Here is a 26218-nt window from a genome sequence, read left to right as displayed (position 1 = left end):
ACACACACACACAAAATATATATCTCCATTATTCATGGAGATAAGCAATAGATGATAGAAAGAATATGACATAATGTAACAGAGGAATAGAAGGACATTGAATTTATACAAATGAAGATGGAACTCCTTCTCTTCCTCTGTTCTCCTCCATCCTGCAGCACTTCTCACTCAAGCTGCCAGAGGGCGTCCCTACACCGTCCACCGAGGGTTTCTCCAGGTGACTGAGCACGGTGCCTGCAGCTTTCCAACTTTGTGTCGTTTCTCGCTGATAAGTAGGGGGTAATACACAATGATCCCTGTGATGTTCATAATCAGCAGGGGATGGAGAGGATGATAATGTGGGGATGATTTTGTCTGTCAGCATGGAAAATGAATGAAGGTTCCGACGTAAACAAAACACTAGTCCTAGATCTTGTCACAGTAATGAAAACATCTTCCAGCAGAAGGGGAGGGGCAATAGAAAAAAGGATTTGCAAAACATAGTTTCACTGCTTGTGCGTCGAAGTACATCTTTTTATCTACAGAATATGTAATGAATGTAGGAAGATAGGGGTTAAACTGCGTAAAGGTGTAGTGGAAGTTATGGAGATATTAGATCTTCACTCTAACTTTTTGATGACCTGTGCAAAGGGCAATTATAGCACGTGATATAAGAATGCGAAGATTACGTCAACACTTAAGCAACGTTATGATTACTCGAGGTTGTATACACCGCTTGAGAATGAAACAAACTTAGCTTAAGATACATTCTATCTGTAGTCTAGCTATCTGATATTGTAATTTGATATCCGCCATTGAAAAGGACAAAATATAGAACAGCATGATTACCTTGCCTTTAACTTCAGCCCACAACGTACCAGCAGTATTGGTGCTGATGACAGACTATATGCGTTTCTACTACGGTATTAGGTCATAGAACACATACTAAAGCCTTTGTTATTAATTCGCAATCCTTATCAAGAATGATTAATCATGCACAAGAATAGCCGTGATTTTATGAGATATCATAGATCCAGTAGATAATTTCACGAACACAAACAATTTCTCAAACGTGTAAAACATATACATCTGTATAACATTTCATAGCACCAAACTGTTCAGATTGACTCAGTTTGTTTTTATACGAATGATTCCCCATTGCTAATTAAAAGGCACATATGTGACTTATTTATCTTGACTTCATCAAATCGTTCAATACCAATTCCAGCTTTAACAATCACAAACAAAGTGACTGATAACGTCCAATAAATTACTAATAATAACAACGTTGAGAACCATCTTTGCATCATCCGTCTAGTTCACCAAAATCTTTTACTTCTTAGTTATGTTATAAGATATTACAGATAAAATATAGATAAATATCAAAGAGTTCCCAACATTGCACTGCTTCTTATCAACTTATAAACTGCCAGTGAATATGCTGGCACCCAAAAGTGACGATATTGATATATATCTAGAAGCATCGTGAACTGACAAAATTGTAGAAATGTTGTCCTCGATACTTTACTCGTCACCCTCCTGTAAGGCCAACTTTTCCATAGCAAGAGCTCTGATCCTCTTCCTGTCAACCTGTTTCAAAGAGAATGTATGTCAATCAATCAATTAATCAACCAATGACTTTAACTTCAAGTCGTGTAGAACCATCGATGTCAGTTAGGCCCCACTTATAGAGGGCGACATCGCAGCGACCTAACTTGGATTTGTGTAACCAGGGTGGTTATAACCCCCCTGGTGTAACCCTCGACTTAATAATTGGAATATCATGCAAAAGTATGACTGAATAATAGGATTCGTTTATTTCATCTGTGAAATTCTTTGAGCGCTCTGCCAAATCGCTCGATCGCAGCGAGGTCGCCGCCCTCGTAGAATAGGGGTGTTGCTCCACTAACACCCTGGTGTAGTTTGTAAGAGGTCCCACTGGCCGAAGGGTTTGATTCTCACAGGTTGGTGACTTGAATCCAATATTTGCATGCTGTTATTTAGAACTGCAGTCACTTGTATGACATGGCATAGTTAGAACCTTGGACAAGAGGTGATATTTCTTTGAAAGCATTAAAAATCCATACCTTTCGTCCAGTCGAAGTCTTGGGGAAACTTTCCAGAAATATGAAGTACCCAGGCGTAAACTCCTCAAGCAGCTAGAAATAGATATTTGAATCGGTCATTTTATTCTTTAAATGTATCCCATGCACGTAAAATTTTATCACGTTGCTTGAGTAACTATTTTTGGCGTATCTTATTACCTGGATGTCTAACCTTCATTAGCGTAATGCCCTTTTAGCGACAACAAATCGACATGTGTATTCAGTCTCAATATCATAGTACTTCCGTCAGAAGGATTATGCTTTCATGACTTGGTTTGTGAACAGCGTGATTCCACCAGCTACGGATGGATTGTATCATACTTGGTTAATGACTAGGTCTTGAACCAGTGAAGCAGATATAAATCGTATGCCTTTTGGATATATGCAGCTCTTTGTAGGCCTCGCTTAAAAAAGAACCTTTATCGCAACCTTTATCATAGTCAAATTGATCATGACTGTATTTACCCCGTTGGCCTCCGAGTATTCCCTCATCTCCCGAGACTGTAAAGTGTGGCCGCTCTTCAATCTGTGATCATTAAATAGAAATCTTTCAGTAAAGATGTTCAACTACATGAAACGGGAAAGCATTGTCTTTAAAAATTCACTAATGGACAGATCTTATCTTTGTCAATAATCCAAGATCTGCCATGTGTCTTCTCAAGCAATAGAGTTTTGAATTGACTATGAACATATACATGTACCAACAGACATCTAGATATTCCATCCACAAATGATGCAGCGCAATTATTCCTATTTGTTTATGTTACATCGGACAAAAGAATAAGAACAGGTAACGTTATCAACGTTTGGACAATGTTGTGATATCAGTATTAATAACAGATAGAAAGCACCCCTACCATCTGTATAGAATAGTCCAACCATGAGTATTAAGTAGGCAGTACTCAAAGACCGGACACTGAGGACATTCTATCTCTTTCCGCCAGGACCACCGGATTGAGCATACACACTGTTGTACCACTACTAACCATTATCATTACAAGAACTATAGACGCAACTATATGTCTGTGACTGAGTTACTTATGGAAGTGGATCAACATAACAACAGGAAGTACAACACTATATATGATAATACATAAGAAAGAAATTCCCGAGAATGGTCATTAAATTTTGAAATGTGCACTATAGATCAATAAGCATATTTTATATATCAGAGTATATCTGGGAGGTATTTACATGATACAGGCACAGATCTCTTCCACGTTTGCGGGGTCTGGTACACCAACAACCTGATGAAACAGGAAAGACATACACAGTGTTTTACACAGTGTTTTACACAGTGAATACACAGTATTTTGTCAGTAAATACACAGTAGATACACATTTTTTTGTCAGTAAATACACATTAAATAAACAGTTTAGGTCACAGAAAATACACAGTGATAACTTCAAAAGGAATTATTCTGTGAAGTTTTAAAGTGATATTTACCTCCATGATTTAATTTGTAGTTTTAAGCTGCGGTTTATGTATTTTGGAGGAAAAGGGTAAAAAAAGTGCAGCAGAAATATCAACATGACTTTGTACCTTAACATCCAATATTTTGGGATGGGTCTGCAGGACTCGCTCCACCATGACAGGATAGATTTTTTCCGCGTTCTTCAAAATCACGTCCTATAAAAAATGTATGAGAAACTGATGATGTATATGACAGATGAAACCGCAAGAACCAAAAGAGAAGTAATACAACCCCAATACCATATGTATGGAGGTCGTCAAAATGTTTATTGAAATACGAATACAGCATTAAGTAGATTTCCACTTACTTTTATCCTTCCCACAATCTTAAGCAAACCGTTTTCATCAAGGATTCCGATGTCACTGCAAGTTAAACCAACATGTGAAAAAGAAGATCACATTTTATGACTCTTGATATTGTTAACATTCATCCTACACGTATTATGTAAAATCCCTGCTAATCCATTCAAATATTAAGTAGCTAACATCATATTCGTATAGCCTGAGAAGGACCAGAGGACTGGTAAAAAGACTTGTTGGTACATTGTGTATAGAAATAGCATGCAAAATTTTTACTGTACCCAACATCATGATCTTCAAAACCAGGGGCTCTAGGGTGCGGAGCATGACACCACATGATGTACTTTCCATGATCCAGTTTGTTGTTAAGCTTACACAGCTTTCTTAGTCAATTGTAGGGCAATACAGTTTATCTATTCACACAGGTGGCACATTTTACCGATAAACATGACCTACCCGGTTTTCAACCACCCGTCTGTCGTCTTCACCTCTGCAGTTTTCTCTTCATCTCCTCGGTAACACTTGAGCACAGAGTAGCCTCGAACCCAAACTTCTCCCTCGTGCTGCAAGGGGACGATCTGACCGTGTCTGTCCACGAGTTTCATCTCCAAGTGTGGCAGTAGATGCCCCACCGTAGATTGCCGCTGTTCGTCCGTCATGTCACCTAGTGTCGTTGCCAAGTGTAAGGTCTCAGTCGTGCCGTAGAGAGTCTTGGAAGAGAAAGTCCAAAAGGTTAGTACTAGACATAAGTTGACATTAGCATGAGTGCTTCATCAGTCATTGACGTTGACAAACTTTAAAAACTCTTTAAACATATAACCCACATTAACATTTATCAACCGGGTTACATAAATCCGCCACTTAAAAAAAAACAATAAGTTTGAGGGATCTCTAGTGCAGCATCCCCTGGTATTAGTCTGTGTTTGCACAAGCTCTCGCTGGCGGAAGTTAATGACCCGGCAGTAGCCGTCGGGCCAGCCGCTAGGAGCGCTATTTAGTCAGGCTACCCCTAATATGTACAATTTTTCATATACATGTAGGAGTGCATTATACTTGGGCCATATGGTTGGAGATCTGTTTGGACGTATCTTTTCAGGACAATGGAATTATGCACCCTGGTGGGATTATGTATACTAAGCATATGCTATATTTGCCATTTACCGTTGTCAGTTGAGTGTACTCACCAGTATTTCCGCATTGGGGAAGACCGCAGCAGCATCCTGTTGAAGGCGTTTGGACACAACATTTCCACCAACAGTGACTGAAAGAATGGCGACGTCCAGTGAGTCAGTCATTGGTTTGCTTAACATGAAGTTTTGGTTAAAAAAGCACACAATTGTTTTTTTTTTCATGGGTCTACCCACAGGTGGTAAGAACACCTTCCACCATGATATTTTACAAGATGGGAGCCTACCTCATACAAATCATTTTTGTCCAAGGCTTTTCCGTCTAAGATGACGACTGAAAACATAAGATACAACGAATTTTTGTTCAAAATTAGCCCCCGTCAAAGAAATTGAATAATAGCATTATTGGGCAATTTTGATCAGAAAGCGATAATGAGAAAAAATTAATTGCTCTTAAAATCAATGATTTTGTTTTGTGCCGTGGTTTAACACGTAAAAGGCATAACCGAAAAACGTTACTAGAACAACGCATTGACGCGGTTGTCAAAACTAAAACCAAAAAAAATCTCTTTATTTTCTTCAGAACCCGAACCATGGACTTTGTGCGATCTGATGTTAATCAAACAAAACGTTTACCATTTCGACCGCAAATCGAATACGTGTTCGAATTCGGGCTCGTGCCTGGACAGCGTATCTGGGCTGCCTAACCCATCTCTTATCATAAGTTTGCCTAACCCGACCAAGTTGTTCTGACCGTACGGGTTTGATTTGTTCAGAAATGACTACTTTCAGTTTTGTAAAAAGGATATTGATCCTAAACATAAAATTGAAAGAGATTAATATCATTTTAATGGTGTAAGAAAGTAGGATGAATTAGTTAGTAGAGAATACAAGAGGCGTGCTTTTGTACCTTGTTCCAGGAATGTCCAGTCATATGTCTTCAACCCTGGGTCATTCACCAAGTCATGTAAAGTCTTCACGTACATAAAGGAGGTGGCTTTGCACCTGGAAATTGTCAAAAAGATCAGTTTCTATGTACACATACTTCACACGTACGACAACTGACAAGTCTTCTAAATAACCTTGTCTACCGTCTTGCAACCTGTCCTGGACATAGGAAAAGGTGGAAATATAACCATAACAATATATATTCTGTAGCTTACATCTGCCAGATTGATTGTTTTGTTTTGTCTTCTGTTTGATTTTATGCTATGGGTTTTTTAATGACAACAAGATGGCAATCACCTTTCTTCTAACAGAGCATGGCAGACCTCAGACGCCGTCGGTGGGGCTTCGCGAGGGAACACAAGAGTACATCCTGCGGTGAAGGAAGACATGAAGGACCACGGGGACTCGGTCAAGTCTATGACGTGCAGCACCATGTTCTGTAGAATTTTAAAAAGCATTCATAGATTTCATGAATACCCTGGTTGTCCCCGACTCCTTGAGTTTAAAAAGGCAATTTACGTTCAATCCAAATAACGTTATTGAGATTACAATAGAAGGTATACGTATGGTACAAAAAGTCTACCTTACCTTATTGCTTATCCCAATAGTCTTGGCATGAAGTCTGCTGTTGTTGATGAGAGTGTGGCTGCTATGTTCAACACACTTGGGAACTCCAGTACTTCCCTGTGTAATAGAAATAAAGATCATAGTTACGTTCTGTTTGAAATAACTGTTTTGTCATATGGGTTTAGTATGGATGTGATTAAGTTTCTAAAACAATCCATTTGTTAAATATCTGGACTAAGTTCATCTTTACTTCTTAGGGGGTGGAGAAATCACAAGGTTTACAGACATAAGGGAACATTGTGTAGTCTTACTGAGGTAAAGGCTAAGAAAACCGTGTCGTGACAATCGGTCTGACACTGGGCGTGCTGTATGCGCGTCTTTATGTTGTCATCAAGTACTGCACTCTTTATGTCTTCCAGGTTGTAAAAGACGCTTCTGAAAATAACAAGGAACTCTGGACATAAAAGAAACTGAAACCGCAATTCATTATGGATTACCAACGCTGTGCACAGTAGTATGGTAGTACAAAACAATTCCTACATAGATGTAAGGAATAGAAACTACTATTGAAAGTATGTGCATTATGTAAAATACATAAATGATACATCATACAAAACTTGTTTCGTGTGTAAAGCTCTATTAGTATTTCAGAGATGGATGAATGGAGAAAGCTAACTTCATTTGCATATTTACTAATTTCATACATACGAGTGCGTCCTGTCGCCTATGATGACGATTGATGACAAGATCGGCACCCTGTTGGATGGATATGTAAGATGTAGAAATATCTTTAGCAAGTGGTAACAATTTGTTTCGTTAGATAGTCAGACACCGTAATTCAAAAGAGTGATTTTCCACATAGTAAAAGATTTCATTCTCATAGACGGACAATTCAGAAAAAGGTTGTTTGTTTGCCATACCTACAAAACTATTTTCAAACTTTACAAAATCCTTATAAAGAATGCAGCAACGCTACGTTATTTTGCTGTCTTCGTTCAATTTCGTAAAATTATACATACTTTTTGATGGTCAGGTCCCTTGTCTTGCATGACCTTGTCTCCGGAAACATCTTATGAAGGAATGGTATAGTTCCCTCAAAGTGTTCAGAGGCCGGTTGATTTTCCATCACGAGCACTTTCGATTTAATCTGGGTTGTAAGTAGAGTTGATTATGTCCTGCCATTAATGACTTTCAGACTACTATCGTGCGTAAAGTGTGTTGTTTTGATGTCCTTCACGCGGAACCAAATTTTTATCAAGCGAATATTGGCTACATGTACATGACTGTCAAATATCAAGTTCCTCCCATCAGACAGTCTAGACTAAAGGATCTTCAGTATAATTCTGAACATACACTACAGATAAACGCCGCTTATTTCTCTAGTCTTTTATATCCACTCAAACAGGACAAATATTGAAATGATTGTTACCTTTTGAAGCGCGTGTTGTGTGATTTCCTTGTTATTATACCATAAGAAGTATTCACGGCTGAGAGGCATCTTTGTATAAACGAAGAAAAAAGAGTTTTTATAATTAGATTTGAACAATGTGCCCCACAGGTACAGCAGTAGGTACCCTTGGGTAATAAGTGTATATAGTAATACTTATTTATGTATATATTCAGGTTCATAGATTAAAAATCTGTAAGGAGCCGACAACAGAAACCTGGTTTCTCTACAGGACCGGCTCCTCAACAAATATACAATACAACTGAAAATAAATATAGTAAGAGCAAATGTCTGTAAGGATCAAACAATGGTGGCAGGGGTCAAAAAATAGATTTGGCTCATATTTTGCACAGTGATAGTACTTGGCCCACAACCCCTCAAAATAGCTTTCTTTCTTCTCAAAACCAATTGTTGCCATGGCAACAGGCCTAACAAGTTTTGGGGCCATTTTCCCTCATTTGGGCATGTCGAAAACATGAAAATTGGCTTACTTTAGGACAATATTACGAGCACATGCTTGAATATTAGGGAAAAATAAAAACGATGCTAAAAAGAATAACTCTTGAGCTTTTCTAAGGTAGCTTCAAACTTTTAAGAAAGTCAACTTGAAGTGCTTGGGCAGCCTGAAAACAATACAGTGTTTTAGGCTTTTCAAAAAACGTAATATTTGCCCCACTTTGTAGCGCTGTAAGTACAAAGATGGTGATTTTTTTTGCTTCAAATTCAAACCTTATGTACATGATTATATTTGCTATCAATTGCATGCTTGCAAAGTTTGGGGTCTTATTTGGTTGTCACGTGGTTGCCCTCAGAAGTAGGTCATTTTTCATGTTTGACGTAAAATATAATTTTGAGCCATATTCAAGATGCAATATCTGAAAAGGTAGAACACTGATCTAACTTAACTTTATGTCAAAGGTAACCTTATGTATTGTCTATCAAATGAGTGCTTGTAGAGGTTGGGGTCTTGTTCCGTTTTCGTGAACTTGTCCCTAAAAGTAGGCCATTTTGTGAACATGTGCAGAAATAGGCATTTTGGGCTGTGTTTTATGCTCAGAGAATCTCAAAGTGGGGTATTGTTTGAATTCAAATTTGAATCCCAGTACTGACCCCATGTATTGTCTATCAATTGAGTGCTTGTAGAGGTTGGGGTCTTGTTTCATTGCCGTGAAGTTGTCCCTAAAAGTAGGCCATTTCTTAATATGTGCAGAAATTGACATTTTGGGCTATGTTGATGTTTTGAAAATGTCAAAGTGGGATGTTGTTTTAGTACAAATTTCTACTAGAAGTAACCCCAGGTATAGTCTATCAATTGAGTGCTTGTAGAGGTTGGGATCTTGTTTCATTGCCGTGAACTTGTCCCTTAAAGTAGGCCATATTTAGGCTATGTTTGGTGCTTTTAAAATGTCCAAAAGGGATGTTGTTTGAATTCAATCTTTTACTAAAAAAATGTTACTCCATGTATTGTGTGAGGGGAGATCCACAGTACTCTGGAAGCTGGGCGAAATGGTAATGATCCGCACCGAGATAGCAATATAGGGTTTTTCTTTTTAGCACTAGGGGATCCGCTAGTGGATCCAAATCTACAGGGACGATCTTTCCAACAAAGAGCTATCTACCACTGAAATATCATGACCATAGCATGTTCAAATAAGAGATATCTAAAGTGAAAGTTCCTCTGCAGTACCATAGAAAGTCACTAGCTATAGGGGGCCCAAAAGCCAATCATTTCAAGGTCTCACAAAGACCTACCCACCTACCAAATATGACGACAATCTATCTAGGCATTCTTGAGTTATCGTCCCGTTGACTTTCACATTCCTGTACAATTTCTAGAATTCTTGCAAACTGCACACAATATATCTACTATTAAGATAGCCCCTGAGGCGTCACCAAAATGCCTCTAGTGAGCAGGGGAAAACACTATCCAAAGTGTAATACCGGAAATCACAAGAATCATCGGAAGACAATATAGCTTTATCGTCATAAAGAATTTAAATAAAAAAACTACTTTAAAAAGATTCAATACTTAACGTAGTGCTAAATATTATTTCTGAACATTGTCCAAAATATGGCCTACTTTAGGGGACAAATACACAGCAACACCATCCGAACTTCTATAATCATGCATTTGATAGATAACACATGAGGCACTTCTGTACTGCTAAAGAATTGAATTCAAATAACATCCTACTTGGACATCATCAAAGCTTTACACATAAGTGCAAATTGCTATAGGCTTCACATGTGAAGAATATGACCTACACGTACTTTTAGGGACAAGTGCACAGCATCGAAACAAGACCCCAACGTCTACAAGCACTCAATTGATAGACTATACCTGGGGTTACTTCTAGTAGAAATTTGTACTAAAACAACATCCCACTTTGACATTTTCAAAACATCAACATAGCCCAAAATGTCAATTTCTGCACATATTAAGAAATGGCCTACTTTTAGGGACAACTTCACGGCAATGAAACAAGACCCCAACCTCTACAAGCACTCAATTGATAGACAATACATGGGGTCAGTACTGGGATTCAAATTTGAATTCAAACAATACCCCACTTTGAGATTCTCTGAGCATAAAACACAGCCCAAAATGCCTATTTCTGCACATGTTCACAAAATGGCCTACTTTTAGGGACAAGTTCACGAAAACGGAACAAGACCCCAACCTCTACAAGCACTCATTTGATAGACAATACATAAGGTTACCTTTGACATAAAGTTAAGTTAGATCAGTGTTCTACCTTTTCAGATATTGCATCTTGAATATGGCTCAAAATCATATTTTACGTCAAACATGAAAAATGACCTACTTCTGAGGGCAACCACGTGACAACCAAATAAGACCCCAAACTTTGCAAGCATGCAATTTATAGCAAATATAATCATGTACATAAGGTTTGAATTTGAAGCAAAAAAAATCACCATCTTTGTACTTACAGCGCTACAAAGTGGGGCAAATATTACGTTTTTTGAAAAGCCTAAAACACTGTATTGTTTTCAGGCTGCCCAAGCACTTCAAGTTGACTTTCTTAAAAGTTTGAAGCTACCTTAGAAAAGCTCAAGAGTTATTCTTTTTAGCATCGTTTTTATTTTTCCCTAATATTCAAGCATGTGCTCGTAATATTGTCCTAAAGTAAGCCAATTTTCATGTTTTCGACATGCCCAAATGAGGGAAAATGGCCCCAAAACTTGTTAGGCCTGTTGCCATGGCAACAATTGGTTTTGAGAAGAAAGAAAGCTATTTTGAGGGGTTGTGGGCCAAGTACTATCACTGTGCAAAATATGAGCCAAATCTATTTTTTGACCCCTGCCACCATTGTTTGATCCTTACAGACATTTGCTCGTAAAAGCTTAACATCTAAATAGTACAAAAATGAGAGTAAATTCTTCTTCTTCTCCTTTTCATCCTGATAGTAAATAGAACAGTAATAAAACTACAGTACAAATTAAGGAATATTAGAAATGAATAAGAGAAAAACAAGAGGTATATGATATCAAGTTGCAAGGCAGTTGTTACATCTACAGATAGAGGACCAGGTGCATATGTTGTCGGTTGAATATATGGATTTTACCTGTGATATATAATAAGTAGCTAGAAATAATACTGATGTTGCATCTAGCATGTATCCTTAATACTCCTTCTTTTTTAATCCCGGATATATTTTAACCTTGTACATTTAGGTGAAGTGACGTAACGTGTTAGACATAGATAGATGGATAGATAGATAGATAGATAGATAGATAGATAGATAGATAGATAGATAGATAGATAGATAGATAGATAGATAGATAGATAGATAGATAGATAGATAGATAGATAGATAGATAGATAGATAGAAAAACATTGATAAAGGAAACTTACAGCAACGGCTCCTATCTTTGATGCGGCAAAGCACAGAGCGATCCACTCCGGCCTGGTGCTGATGACCCAGGCAACCACGTCACCACGGCCCACTCCGATAGACATGAGTCCAGCAGCCAAACGGTCCGCCTGTATAGGAACAATGGATTAACAAGAGTCCGCACACAAACCTCAGTGAAGTAATTATGGTGTTTGCGATGTGACTAAAGCCCCACTCTCACTGGACCCGCGGCACGCTGGCGGCGTCGTTGAGTCCTAAAGTGGATTTATGTTACCCCGATTTTATAATGGGAGTATCATTCAAAACGTACAAGTATGACCAAAAAGGCGACAAAACACGCAAAGCTTTAAAAAATTCGTTTTTTGTCGATGAAATTCCTTGACTGCTTTGTCAATTCGATCGGCCGCAGCGACGCCGCTAGCGTGCCGCGGGTCCAGCGAGAGGGGAGCTTATTATAATAAGTTGTTTTATACCCACCTGCCAAATTTCAGACAAATCCATCAAAAGGATCTTGATTTATAGGTTCGAAGACACAGACGCATAATAAGAAAGAAAGAAGTTTTCAAAAAGGCCCTAATTTGCATGATTTATATCTGATAATGTTCGACTTCACTTGACTTCCAAATACCCCAAGAATGAAATTCACATCAGTATTGTCTTACCAATTATGCAAATTGGATCTTTATTTGCACAAGTGATATCTGTCGATTTTCCTCTCCATCTGAGATAGAGGCATTTAATGGAAGTGAAGAAAGCCGCAGTCTAACATTTGCTTGTCCTTAATTGAAATCAGATATCAGAAACCAGCTGGTAAAGCTATTCAAAGGACGACACACCACCCAATATCTGCTTAGCACAAAACTCACGCACATAACATGCACGGAATTAGCCGCCTGTTTCACATGCCCGTCAGGATAGGAGTGCTTTTAAAATATTGCATCCGCGAGCGTATATTGATCAAACAACTTAAAGTAGCCTGATATCATGGGAGCCCTTGTTCCCAAAGAGTACATTTACTGTCGAATGCTCGTAGTTCCTCCTTCTGTAGTGCTTCCATCGATGTGTTAAAGCTACACCTAGCTGTGAAGACAACACCTAGGTAAGAATAAGATAAAACCACTTCAATCTATGTTTTTGGAGAATAATTGAAAGCTACGTTTTGAGATGTGTTCTTTCTTGTTGAATATAATGATATTAATACCTCTTCCTTAAGTTTAGGAAACGTCATCCTCATGCCTTGCTTCCTGAAGACGTAAGCCTCCTTCTCGGGCCATCTTGCCGCGGTGTCGTCCAGCAGCTGTCCCAGTGTCACGTCCACAAGGGGCTCATCACAGCGGGACTTCAGGTAACTCATGGTGATACGGGATACTGGTGAGCTTATGAGTTATGGTGTTCACGACACATGCACGGAAACATTACAGAAATATAAGAAATACCTGTGGACAATAATATTTGTTAAAAGCACTTAGAAACCAACAAGGCTTCTCGAGTTATCCGAGGAAAATCTGGCGGGGCAGACGTTTGTTTCACACTGATTTGTAAGTGATAGATCACGTTCCAAGAAATGTTTCGCATGGCGTCGCGAACGTAATGAAAGATGGCGTGTATTCCAATCACGGAAGTCATCCGCAGATGTCAAATACTGTAAACAGGAGTCGTATCATCTCCACCACCAGCAGCAGAGTTTAGACCTTCGTATCGAATTATGTCAACAATCTGTGAGAAAGTGATTAAGACGAACAACGTAATATGTATACCTACTTTCAGTGGTTTTTCAGTATATTCTCCAGGTAGTGAGGTTGCGGGCTGCTTCTGTAATATGTGCATGTTTTTGTCATTTATCAAGGACTCAGCCATTAATGGACGTGGCCATGACTTTCGACCTTGCCGACAAAATAAGAGGTGTTAAAAAGGGGGCGGGTCTTGTCCTCGCATTAACGAATGTTACTGCAACCTTGTATTTAATTCGTCGACAGGAACCACGTGAGGCACATCCTGGCTGCAAGTTGAGGGTCAAGAACCTCACAGAACTTGAGCAGTATCAATACAACTGAAACCTCTGTTTATGTCATTCTTATCCGCGTGTAAAAAACTACATGTCTTGGACTCTTCCATTTTTGTCATGTTATTTTCAAAGGGGTCAAAACAGTGGCACTCGCACACATCACAAAGCGTACACAACGTTGTAATTAGGCTTTCTTGAAACGATCTATATTATGTACACTTGTACCTTGAATAGAGTACAGTGTCCCAGGGGGTAAGTGACGTTGGCATGCGGTCTGGACTTCACGTATGGTTACGACTGCCACATTTGTTGGCTCTGTCTGATTCAGTCCTCGTTAATCCATGAGAGGGAGTTATCAGAAAAAAGGAAACAGAATATGGTCTCAAAATTTACCTAACGATAGTAGAGGATTTACATTGTTACCGCCGTTACACGCTGTTACCGACACCGGTGAGGATAAGCTATCAATACAACATTCCCTCTCTTTTCCGCGCGTGAAGCTAAGAAAAATCTTTGTTGATAAAGCCGCCATTATGCGACATCTTTGTGGTGCAAGTCAGTACTTAAGTATTTTCCGTTACCATGTGAAAATTCTGAATCAATTATAAGGGCAAACTCAGCCTAAAGGATGACGGAATATATTGATACATCGTATTCATAAATGACGTTACAGAGCTGTGAATCGCAAAGACAGACCATTGCGTGTCTTGGGATCAAGATAGCGCAAATCGTTCGACTGGGTGGTGCAAAGGTCAGCTTAAGCATACTACAAATTGACGACCCATATCTCGCCATGTAAATCGCTGTGGCTAAGTCCACTGGCTCTCAAAGAGTAGCTAGATGACGGAAATCTGGAATTTTTAGAAAGTATCAAGGACGAATAGAGGCAACTTTGGAGCCAAGAGGATTGGTTGAATAGGTACACATGCTTGCCTCTCCACTCTGCAACCAACAATGTAAGTTCGATCTTCGGGTGTCTTCCTCCTGTTCTCCACCATCCTGCAGCACTTCGCACTGAAGGTACTAGACTGAGAGGTCGTCCCTACACCTTCCACGGAATGTATCTTCAAGCCACTGAGCATGGTGCCTTCAACTTTCAAACTTCGTGCCGTTTCTCGCTGATAAGTAAGGATGAATACACAATGATCCATAATCAGCAGTGGATAGACAAGATGATAATGTGGAGAAGATTCAGCATCGATAATAAAGGTTCCGAGTTCCGACTTTAACGAAGAACTAGTCCTATGGCCTTGATGGTGTCACAGGGGGAGGGGGGGGGGCAATAGTCTTTGCACGGAAATATTTCCTCTGCTTGAGCGTTCAAATTCATCTTTTAATTTCTACAGAATCCGGAATGAATGTAGTGCGATGGGGGTTATGCAGCGAAGAGGTGTGGTGGAAGTTATAGGGATATCAGATACTCACTCTAACGTTTTGATGACCTGTGCAAAGGGCAATTTCAGCACGTGATGTTAAGAATGCGATGTATTTATTCACGTTGTGATTATTTGATAATGTAATCAGTTGAAACGTTTAGCTTAAGATCAGTTTGGATGGCGCAACTTAATCTGTCTATCTATCTAATAGTAGTATCTATCTGCTCATCTATCTAATATGTATCCATCTATCTAACTTATTTTTAGTCTTTGATAACTGCTTGAATAGGAAAAAATATTGAACACCTTGCCTTCAACTTTAGTACACAACGTGCCAGCAATATTGATGTAGTTAGCAGAATATATGTGTTTTACCAGGTCATAGAACACATACCACAAGTCTTTGATAATAATAACTTTATTCCACAACCATTGTACAAGGTACAGAGTATGGCATCTACTAGCACATAACTACAGTTCGGCATAAGTCTAATCTACCTAATACAAGAGTGTGTAGTATGGGATGAGAATGGGATTTACAATCATTGGATATTCGCAATCCATATTAAGAATGATTGATTATGCACAAGAATAGCCGTCACGGTGGTTTCATGAGATATTATAGATCCAGTAGATAATCCCACGAACACAAAGAATTTCTCATACGAGTAAAACAAGACATCTCCATACCATTTGCATAGAATCTTCCGCTTTAAAATTTCATATTTTTTGCTTTGTACTAATACTTACCAATTGCTAATTGATAGGCATATTTGTCATGCATTTGTCTTGACCCCATCAAATCATTCAATATCAATTCCAGCTTTGATAATCAAAAACTGATAGCGTCTAATACATTACTGACAATAACAAAGTTGAGAGCCATCGTTGTACCATCTGTCTAGTTTTCCAAACTCTTTTATTTCTTAGGTATGTTATAATAGATATTAAAAAGTTGCAAACTTCACACTGGTCCTTATCAACTTACTAAACTTCCAGTGAATATGATATTGATATTCATCTAGAAGTATCGTTTACTGACAAAATTGTAGAAATGTTGAACTCTTAAACGCCACAATTGTGTGAGATCGACAGTTGTGATGTTGTCCTCGATACGTTACTCGTCATCTTCCTGAAATGCCAGCTTTTCCATGGCAAGAGCTCTGATTCTCTTCCTGTCGATCTGTTTGAAAGAGATTGCATTTGTCATGTTTAATTATCGATGTCAGTCTGCCCCAATTCCACCTGACGGCGATGTCAAAGCGATGTAAATTTGACTTTTGTAACCCTCGACCTCATAATTGAAACATTTTGTAACATGTAAAAGTAGGGCTGAAAAGACAACACCCTGGAGCAGTTTGTAAGAGGTTCTACTCCCTACCCGAAGGGTTGGGTCCCAAATGTTGGTAACTTGAATCCAATATTTGGATGCTGATAGCTAGAACTTAACTGCAGTCACTTGTATGACATGGCATAGTTAGAACATTTGACCAGAGATGATATTTGTTTACAAGCATAAAAAAATTCATACCTTTCGTCCTGTCGAAGTCTTTGGAAAACTTTCCATAGAAATGAAGTACCCAGGGGTAAACTCCTCAAGCAACTGGAAAGAGATATCGAAATTGGTCTTTCTATTCTTTAAATGTATCCCATGCACGTCTAGCAACAACAAATCGACGTGTGTATTCAACCACAAAACCACCTCCGTCAGAAGGATTTTGCCTTCACTTGGTGTGTAAACAAGTTAATCTAGGCATCATCGGCTGGATTGCAGTCTCTATCAGACTAACTACTAACTTACTAAATATGGAGAATATTTGCCAGAGTTTCATTTGCAGGCGGACGAAATATGATCTTCACCGTGAACTGACTCTACTGGCTGATTTGTTTTCCTGCCTAATTCTACGATCCATACGCCCGTCAGGAGGGCATGGTGGAGGCTAGATGGATTGTATTATACTCATGATTAATGACTAGGTCTTGTCTCATGAAGGGGGTGTATGGAAAATCCAGTTCGTTGGTCTCATTTAAAAAAATCAAGCCTTATTCTACTGCTTCCTACCCTGGGAACCAGACTGGGATCGGCCGGTCAACTCCCCCGTAGCGCTAATTCAGATCGGCGGGCTTACTGCGTTGGGCCGCCGCCGAAGGAACTTGCTGAACGGCCAGATCCCAGTCCGGGTACCAAGGTAGCTACTTCCACGCTAAGTCCTTCAAGGTCACTCGAAAATTAGAGTTCGCATGTGCAGTGTCAAAGGTGAAGGCCACTGGCTTGTAAACAGTTGTCGTCTCGACATTGGTTTGTTTCGATTTGCATAACAATGGCCATACGGGTTTTGTGTTTACGTCCCAGGGGCCTCACACTCCACATGCGTACTTGAATCTCCGAGTGGGCTTATCTATTCTTAACATGGCTGTATTTACCCCATTGGCCTCCGAGTACTCCCTCATCTCATGAGACTGTAAAGTGTGGCCGTTCTTCAATCTGTAATCATGAAATGGAATGTGTTCAGTCAAGAACTTCAACATTCTTGTTGCGATTTCTAACTCAAAGGGCATATTAGATAAAGCGGGGAAACATAATCTTTAAGCATTTACTAACGAATAAAAGTTAGTATGATCATACTCTTTGTCAATATTCCTACTTCTACCATGCATCTATACAAGCAAGAGGGACATGTCGCATTAAACACCTAGATAGGCCTATTATACATGATGTAGCAGTAATTATAAATTAGCTTCGTATCTAATCGGATCCGGACAAAACTTATAAGAACAGATATTTGTGTTTTTTGACAATACACCCTATAAGAATGGAATTTTCTAGGATGGTCATTAAAATCTGAAAATTCGTAGTATAGATCAATAAGTACATTTGATATATCTAAGTATATCTGAGAGGCATTTACATGATACAGGCACAGATCTCTTCCACGTTGGCGGGGTCTGGTACACCAACAACCTAGTGAAACAGGAAAAAAACACACAGTATTCTTCACAGTTATTACACAATATTTACATACAAAACAATAAAATGCAGAAAAGACACAGTGATAACTTTAAAAGTGATTATTTTGTTATTTGAAGTTTTAAATTGATATTTACTTCTGCGATTGATTGCATTTGTAGTTTTAAGCTGCAGTGTATGTGTTTTTGAGGAAAGGGTAAAAAAAAAGGAGCAGAAATATCAACATGATTTGCAACCTTAACATCCAATATTTTGGGATGAGTCTGCAGTACTCGCTCCACCATGGCAGGATAAATTTGTTCTGCGTTCTTTAAGATCACGTCCTAAAATCAGAAATTGCGTAACCATGATATATATCATAGGTAAAAACAGCAGGTACCAAAACAGGGGAAATACAGCCCCAATACCATATGTATGGAGGTCGTCAAAATATTTATTAGAATACGAATACAGCATTAAATTTGGTAGTAGATTTCCGCTTACTTTTGTCCTTCCCACAATCTTAAGCAAACCATTTTCATCAAGGATTCCGATGTCACTGCAAGTTAAAAAAAACATGGGAAAAAGCAGATCACATTTTATGACTCTTGATATTGTTAACATTCATCCTACACGTTTTACGTAAGATCCATGCTAATCCATTCAAATCTTAAGTAGCTAACATCATATTCGTATAGCCTGAGAAGGACCAGAGGACTGGTAAAAAGACTTATTGGTACACTGTGTACAGAAATAGCATACAATATGTTTACTGTACCCAACATCATGATCTCTTGGTCGCGGAGCATGACACCACATGATGTACTTTCCAGTTTGTTGTTAAGCTTAGATAGCTTTCTTGAATAGGGCAATACAGTTCATTTATTCACACAGGTGGCACATTTAACCGATAGACATGACTTACCCAGTTTTTAACCACCCGTCTGTCGTCTTGACCTCTGCAGTTTTCTCTTCATCTCCTCGGTAACACTTGAGCACAGAGTAGCCTCGAACCCAGACTTCCCCCTCGTGTTGTAAGGGGACGATCTGACCGTGTCTGTCCACGAGTTTCATCTCTAAGTGTGGCAGTAGATGACCTACCGTAGATTGCCGCTGTTCGTCCGTCATGTCGCCTAGTGTCGTTGCCAAGTGTAAGGTTTCAGTCGTGCCGTAGAGAGTCTTGGGAAGAGAAAGTCCAAATGGTTAGAACTGGACATAAGTCGACATTGGCATGTGTGCTTCATCAGTCATTGCCGCTGACAAACTTTAAAAACTCTTTAAACATATAACCCACATTAACATTTATCCACCGGGTTACATAAATCCTCCACTTTAAAAAACAGTGGGTTTGAGGGATCTCTAGTGCAGCACCCCCTGATATTAGCCTGTGTTTACCCAAGATCTCGCTGGCGGGGGTTAATGACCCGGCAGTATCCGTCGGGCCAGCCGCTAGGAGCGCTATTTAGTCAGGCTACCCCTAGTATGCATAATTTTTATGTACATGTAGGAGTGCATTATACTAGGGGCCATTTGGTTGGAGATCTGTTTGGACGTATCTTTTCAGGGCAACGGAATTATGTACCCCGGTGGAATTATGTAAGTATATGTTATATTTGCCATTTACCGTTGTCAGTTGAGTGTACTCACCAGTATGTCCGCATTGGGGAAGACTGCAGCAGCATCCTGTTGAAGGCGTTTGGACACAACATTTCCACCAACAGTGACTGGAAGATTGAAACGTTTACTTAATATTTTCTATTCCATGTTCATCATTGGCATGCTTAACATAGTGATGGATGTAATATACAATTCGGCGTGTCCCATTCTGTGAAAAAATATTTCATTTCTGCCTCGAGGATTTGCCACTAGGTCTAAGAGAATTGTATGTATTAGCAGTCGTTCTAGCAGCACGAAACTGTTTGATTTTTTTTATAAATGTCTACTTCCAATTTGAAAAAAATGGTTTTGGTACTGAAGACAAAATTGAAGGAGAAAACAGTTTTTCGATTGTGAAAGAGAGCAAGATGATTTAGATTGTACAGATTACAAAAGGTGTTTTGATGTACCTTGTTCCAGGAATGTCAAGTCAAATGCCTTCACCTCTGGATCATGAACCAAGTCATGCAGCGTCTTCACGTACATAAAGGAGCTGGCTTCGCACCTGGAAATTGTCACAGAGATCAGTTTCTAGATATAACACGCGTTGTTCAGTGTGATAGACAACTGGAACGTCGTTTAAGTCATCCTATCTTTCACCTTAAGCTTGTGGCCTGCCCCGGACATGAGAGCAAAATAGAAATGTTTCATTACTCGTATATACAAAATGATATTCTATAGCCCACACCTGCCAGTTTGTTTGTTTGTTTGTTTGTTTTTTATTTGTTTGCTTCTCTTGACTTTTGTTCGATTTTATGTTATGGCATGTTGACAAGATGATAATCACCTTTCTTCCAACAGAGCAGACAAAATTTCAGACGCCGTGGGTGGGGTGTCGCTAGGGAACACAAGAGTGCATCCCTCGGTGAAGGCAAACAGGAAGGCCCACGGGAACTCAGTCAGATCTATGGAGTGCAGCACCATGTTCTGTAGAGTGTTAGAAATGGTACATGTTATCGCTAGCACATGTTATCCACATCTATATAACATAATAAAAAAATCATACCCTCAGCAGGAAAGGAGGTCTACGCGTCGAACTTTCAGGCACTTGGGGTAATGAACTCCCCTCCCCCCGGACACACATAATTAGTTCCTGTACTAAAACAACCGGAGCTAATTGACTTAGTAGCAAACAACCTTTTCTTGACTCAGTCTTCTATTGAACCATCCTGTAAATTGTCTTCACCTCATTAACATTTCAATTCAGAGTTTTGGTATAAAACCTGGTTCTCCAGATAGCTGATGCTGTCTGAAACGTCTGACCGTTTCAAAAATTTATCCAGTTGCTTGAGTAACATTTTTTTTTGGGGGGGGGGGGGTATGCTATTGTTTGATTCTTGCAACATTCGTTTGTTTCAGGAATGCTCTAGCTGGCCCCGAACCCTAGGGTTTGAAAAGGCAATTTAGTTGACTTGACAATGGTGAAAACTATACAAAGGTCTACCGTTACCTTGTTGGTCATCCCAATAGTCTTGGCATGAAGACCACTGTTGTTAATGAGTGTGTGGCTGCTATGTTCAACACACTTGGGAACTCCAGTACTTCCCTGTGTGATGTAGATAGATACCATCATGGTTTAGCACTGTTTCAAATAACTGCTTGAAGGCATTGTTATACAGACTCCTGAGTATGAATATGTTATACTTTTTACGAATTCACTGGCTTATTATTGCGTCTTCCTGTCTGGAATTAAGTAGATAAAATTGAATGGATTTTTAATTTCCCTACAAATTTTGCACAACATGTTTTAGTATTCAAGGATTTCCCCGTTTTAGCTGCATTCTCGTTTACAGAGACATAAGGGAACAGTGAATAGACGTAGACTTACTGAAGTGAAAGTCAAGAAAACCGTATCGTGACTATCAGTCTGACGCTGGGCGTGTTGTATGCGCGTTGTGTCCTCACCTACGGTGTCTGCTATGTCTTCCAGGTTGTAAAATACGTTTCTGAAGATGATAAAGAACTTTGGGCAAAGGTACCACAAAAAACGTAAGCCGAAATTCATTATAGAGATCATGTGATTGCCAAAGCCGTGCACAGTATATTGAATGCAATCATTTGTACATAGATGTTATGAATACTATTGAAATTAGATATATTTCATATAAGTTCGTTTCATGCATAAAGTTTTTAAAGATGAATCAACAACCCTGAATTCATTTGCACATTAAAAAATTCAAAATTCAGTCATCAATATCATACTTACGTGTCTGTCCTGTCGCCAATGAGGACAATAGATGAAAGGCTTGGCACCCTGATAGAACGATATGCAAAATATTGAAATAACTTTAGCAAGTAACAATGTATTTTCCTCGGGATAGTCAGAAAAACCAAACAAACTAAATGTTTGTTTGGTCTTTCTGCAACACCCTTATCAAACTCAACAAACAATACGCGTTAAAAAAGACAGCGGCCATGCCACACCATTTATATTTTCGTTGGTGAAACAATACGTACTTTTCAATGGTAAGGTTCCTTGTCTTGGATGACCTTGTTTCCGGAAACATCTTATGAAGGAATGGTATTGTCCCCTCAAAGTGTTCAGAGGCCGGTTGATTTTCCATCACAAGAACTTTCAATTTAACCTGAGTTTGAGATAGATAATAAAACTAAGTTAAAAGTCTGCTATTAATGACTTGAGACTACTGAATAATGTATTGTTCAACAAGTGAATAATACGGTATTATAATTACATGACTATTAGTTATTAAGTTCTCATTCATCTGCTCAGTATATATATATATAGTAGGCATTTTGGACAAAATCATCTTCTTTTTTAAGGTTTTGGCACAAGCACTGAAAATAAACGATGCCTACTTTTCTTGTCTTGAATAACCGCATAAATAGGACAAAATATAGAAAGTCTGGTTACCTTTTCTAAAGCTTGTTCTGTGATTTCCTTGTCATTAGACCACAAAAAGTACTCGGGGCTGAGCGGCATCTACACACATACAGTACATGTACGAACAGAGAAGTGTGGTTAGATCCCAGCAATGTCCCCCTCGCTCATGCTTAGGCAAACGGCGCCCCGAGCGCCCGGCTGTTTTGGGCACTTTCGGGAGTGACCCTTATATTACCCCGTAGGGACACCCTGTGGCTGTCGGGCTATTTTGGGGCCCGACCGGGGCCCAGAATCAGTTTAACTTGGATTTAGAATCAACGCGGGACCCTGTGATAAATAAACGCCGTGAGCTAATCGTGCGAACACGTGGAGGTACCCCCGGTACCCGGCAGTCTACCCGTACAAACTTGTGGCCTCGGGGCCCGGCCGCGACTACACCCCCGACGGGCACCGGCGCAATTGGGACCTAAGCACCGGCTACAGTGGTTAGTATCATTGACATTCTGAAATAAGTGCATTATTGAATAGTTGAACGAACCATTCAAACGTGACTTTTTTTTTAGCTTAGGCGACATTTCTGCTTTTCTAATATTCAGTGTCATTGGCAAACATTTGACAGTCTGATAAAAGAGACTTACAGCAATGGCGCCTATCTTTGATACGGCAAAGCACAGAGCGATCCACTCCGGCCTGGTACTGACGACCCAGGCAACCACGTCACCACGGCCCACTCCGATAGACATGAGTCCAGCAGCAAGTCTTTCTGCCTGTATAGGAGGAATGTCGGTAAAGTTAAAGGTAAAGCAGTCATCCTCAATTGAGGTGCTAGTGGTAGTGCAATTCGGCTTCGTTACGGCTCGCGTTCTTGGCCAAGCACACCGGGTCGCCCCTACTCTTCTCGATAAGTGTGTTGTTGCTTTTTTACCTGCAGAGGTTTGACGCTTGAGGCTTATCCCAACACGGGCCACCGTCTTTATGTCACCATCCAAAATGACGAACGCAATCCCTTACAACACTAATGATGATGTAAAGTAAAGTAGGTACAAACTTTATCAGAGCTATGGAAATGACATGAAGATCTTAAAGAAGATGGCATGATTTCAAAGTAAGCGAAGCCACTTTTCCTACCTCTTCTTTAAGTTTAGGAAACGTCATCCTCACGCCTTGCTTCCTGAAGACGTAAGCCTCCTTCTCGGGCCATCTTGCCGAGGTGTCGTCCAGCAGCTGCCCCAGTGTCACGTCCACAAAGGGCTCGTCACAGCGGGATTTCAGGTAACTCATGGTCTAAGCTTAAGATGAGATGAGCTAGGACAAGATAAGCCTGTACGAAGATGCAAAGTCAGATTGTCATACTGTGATACACTTCCATTCGTCACATGTCACGGAAGGAATGGATGTAAAGGGCCAGTAGAGAGAAAACGAGAACCATAATGATTTGAACTTTGAACTGTTTCTATTCACTCTGTATTGTACGACTTCTTTTAACAAACTCGCTCAGTGCAAGGACGTAGGGGGCCACTCATCAAAGCACTGAACTAATTGTTACTGTTACAGTAGTAGTATCTCTTCACCCTGGGTCAGAAACATCACTGCTCGAGACAAGCATAGCTCCTATTAGGAGAAGCAGGGGTTACGAAGGCTGCTCGGGAAATTCCCTCCCCCATTTAGGCCGGGATATTTTGATCCACTCACATCGGGGCATGCCCCCACTCTTTCTCGAAAGATGCGGTGGGTCCCTTTGTTAGACAGCCGAACGTTCTAACCATTACGCCCCACGACGCCACATAACGGTGGAGTGCAACTGGAGACTGGTAAAGTAAGGCACCAAAACAGCACACATTAACTGCGAACGAACGAAGACGAAGGTGCGTCCTTCTGTTTGCCTCTACGCCAGGGGTCTTTCCCATCAGCAAGTAACAGTAAATGTACCTTTTAGCATGTCCTCCACATTATGTTAGGTGGACTCTGCGCTTTACCCTCCCCCCTTACTAGTGACATTTCGTAACGCAGGGTTCGGGGCAACAAAGGAATCAGACCATGACAGTGCGTGTGCTCATTTTGTTTGCTTGTACGTCCGCTTGTTTATTTGTTCTTTGCGAAGATAACAACTGCACTGTTCGACGGGTTTCAGCGGTTCGAAATTCCCAATTTTGTTTTGGCCACAAAGGAATAAGTGATATAGCCTTTGGCCCTCTGTCAACATCCTCTCTTACCCGAATAGCAATGAAAGTATTACTTCTACACGAGGTTTGGGCTTCAATGATCTGGTTGGGCGATGCACATATCAAATCATATCCGGATGGTTATACTTTACTAGAAGTTCCGAAGTTTGTTATGCCTCAGAGACCACTGTTAGACTCTAATAAGTGAAATTAAGTAAAGTAAAGTGAAATGTCGTGTGCAAACACGGGTTGCGTAATTAGGCCAGTTATATTTGCCATTGGGCAAAGTCCGCTGAAACGACTTCCCTCGTGACTTGTTCTTATCGCGTTTCTACAAGTTGTCTCCTTTAGTTCTTGGCATATCATGTCAAGATAGCGTTGAACCTAAATTTCATTTGTAATACCCTGCATATACTGTAGATACATTGTAGACTGAAACGTATGAACATGATTACATGTAAATCCAGTAAACCATTGCCAAAGACAAACACAGACACTTTCAATCTCCTTATTCCATGCCCTGACACCATATCTACGTACTTAGGCCAACACATATACAATCGCTTTACAAAAGAAAAAATGTATCGTAAAATACAGAAACGTTTACCATACATTAGGTCAGTACGCCATATTCTTGTAGTCATAGTATTTAGAAAAAGCTAGTATAGTATTAGTTGTATTGATTGGTTTGTCATTGTTTCCATACATTGTACTGTGTACAATTGTCGAGCAATAAAGGTTATTCATTCATTCATTCTTATCATTCTTGCATGGGTGCCCCACACCCTCCATTCTTACCTAGGCACAAAATCGTCGACCTACCTCGGTGGTGGTTCTTGTAACAATTGTGCAGTTTAACTTATGACATGAGTGCCGGGAAGGTGTAGAGGGAAGTTTGATGTTCCTGTGATGGTACAGGTGTCTTGTGATGTTCTGTCAGCACGTCCAGGTGACCTTTAGTCACTCGGCCGAGTCACATGGTGGGATGGGCATTGCACTCTTCCTGTTACAGGCGTCGCGGTGACGTAATGGCAGAGCGTTTGGCTCAGAACCCAAAAGTCCTATGTTCAAATCTGGGGTCCCCTGACTTGTCCCGTTGACGTTGTGCCCTTGGGAAAGGCACTTCACACAAATTCCCTCACTTCACACAAGTGAAAATAAGTAGCTACATTCGGTTAGGGGCGTACCTCGGTTAGAACGGTAAGGGGCGGTCCATGTTTGAGGAGAGCCACACCTCAAGCACGTAAAAGAACCCACCACACTTATCGAAAAGAGTCTTCCAGGTGTTAGTGGATGAACTGAATGAGTCCGGATATGCAGCTTTTACTAGCTTTTCAGTACAAACCTGGTGTGTTACGCCATGAGGCGGTTTACCGGGTATGCAATGCAAACAAACAAGCAAAGC

At 40.0% G+C, this 26218-nt stretch overlaps 2 protein-coding genes across 5 annotated transcripts; both read right to left on the bottom strand.

Moving 5' to 3' along the window:
- Positions 1-975: 975 nt before the first annotated feature.
- Positions 976-25835, bottom strand: LOC136430016 (medium-chain acyl-CoA ligase ACSF2, mitochondrial-like). 4 transcript variants are annotated; one of them, XM_066420237.1, is made up of 18 exons: positions 25636-25835; positions 23780-23972; positions 23290-23418; positions 22682-22750; positions 22267-22394; positions 22016-22063; positions 21638-21755; positions 21260-21355; positions 20597-20736; positions 20220-20314; positions 19801-19877; positions 4315-4568; positions 3867-3921; positions 3628-3714; positions 3279-3331; positions 2550-2610; positions 2067-2138; positions 976-1569 (listed from the first exon to the last, which is right to left on the bottom strand). In XM_066420237.1, the coding sequence occupies exons 2-18, from the start codon at positions 23930-23932 to the stop codon at positions 1504-1506; spliced, it is 1701 nt and encodes a 566-aa protein (XP_066276334.1). In that variant the 5' UTR covers positions 23933-23972; positions 25636-25835; the 3' UTR covers positions 976-1503. The 4 variants fall into 4 exon arrangements, with proteins under 4 accessions (XP_066276334.1, XP_066276333.1, XP_066276332.1 ...); XM_066420236.1 differs by lacking the exons at positions 976-1569; positions 2067-2138; positions 2550-2610; ... (2 more) ...; positions 3867-3921; positions 4315-4568 and adding exons at positions 15609-16389; positions 16738-16809; positions 17631-17691; ... (2 more) ...; positions 18658-18712; positions 19079-19332 and having other exon boundaries at positions 25612-25827; XM_066420235.1 differs by lacking the exons at positions 976-1569; positions 2067-2138; positions 2550-2610; ... (2 more) ...; positions 3867-3921; positions 4315-4568 and adding exons at positions 15609-16389; positions 16738-16809; positions 17631-17691; ... (2 more) ...; positions 18658-18712; positions 19079-19332 and having other exon boundaries at positions 25636-25827.
- On the bottom strand, positions 6522-13329 carry LOC136430017 (medium-chain acyl-CoA ligase ACSF2, mitochondrial-like). The gene is made up of 6 exons (XM_066420240.1): positions 13027-13329; positions 11825-11953; positions 7930-7998; positions 7520-7647; positions 6812-7256; positions 6522-6617 (listed from the first exon to the last, which is right to left on the bottom strand). The coding sequence occupies exons 1-5, from the start codon at positions 13177-13179 to the stop codon at positions 7199-7201; spliced, it is 537 nt and encodes a 178-aa protein (XP_066276337.1). The 5' UTR covers positions 13180-13329; the 3' UTR covers positions 6522-6617; positions 6812-7198.
- Positions 25836-26218: the final 383 nt, after the last annotated feature.

Source organism: Branchiostoma lanceolatum, chromosome 3 (assembly GCF_035083965.1).
Source record: "Branchiostoma lanceolatum isolate klBraLanc5 chromosome 3, klBraLanc5.hap2, whole genome shotgun sequence".
NCBI lineage: Eukaryota > Metazoa > Chordata > Leptocardii > Amphioxiformes > Branchiostomatidae > Branchiostoma > Branchiostoma lanceolatum.
The sequence above is the reverse complement of the archived record's forward strand: the minus strand, read 5'-3'. Positions and strand labels throughout refer to the sequence as shown.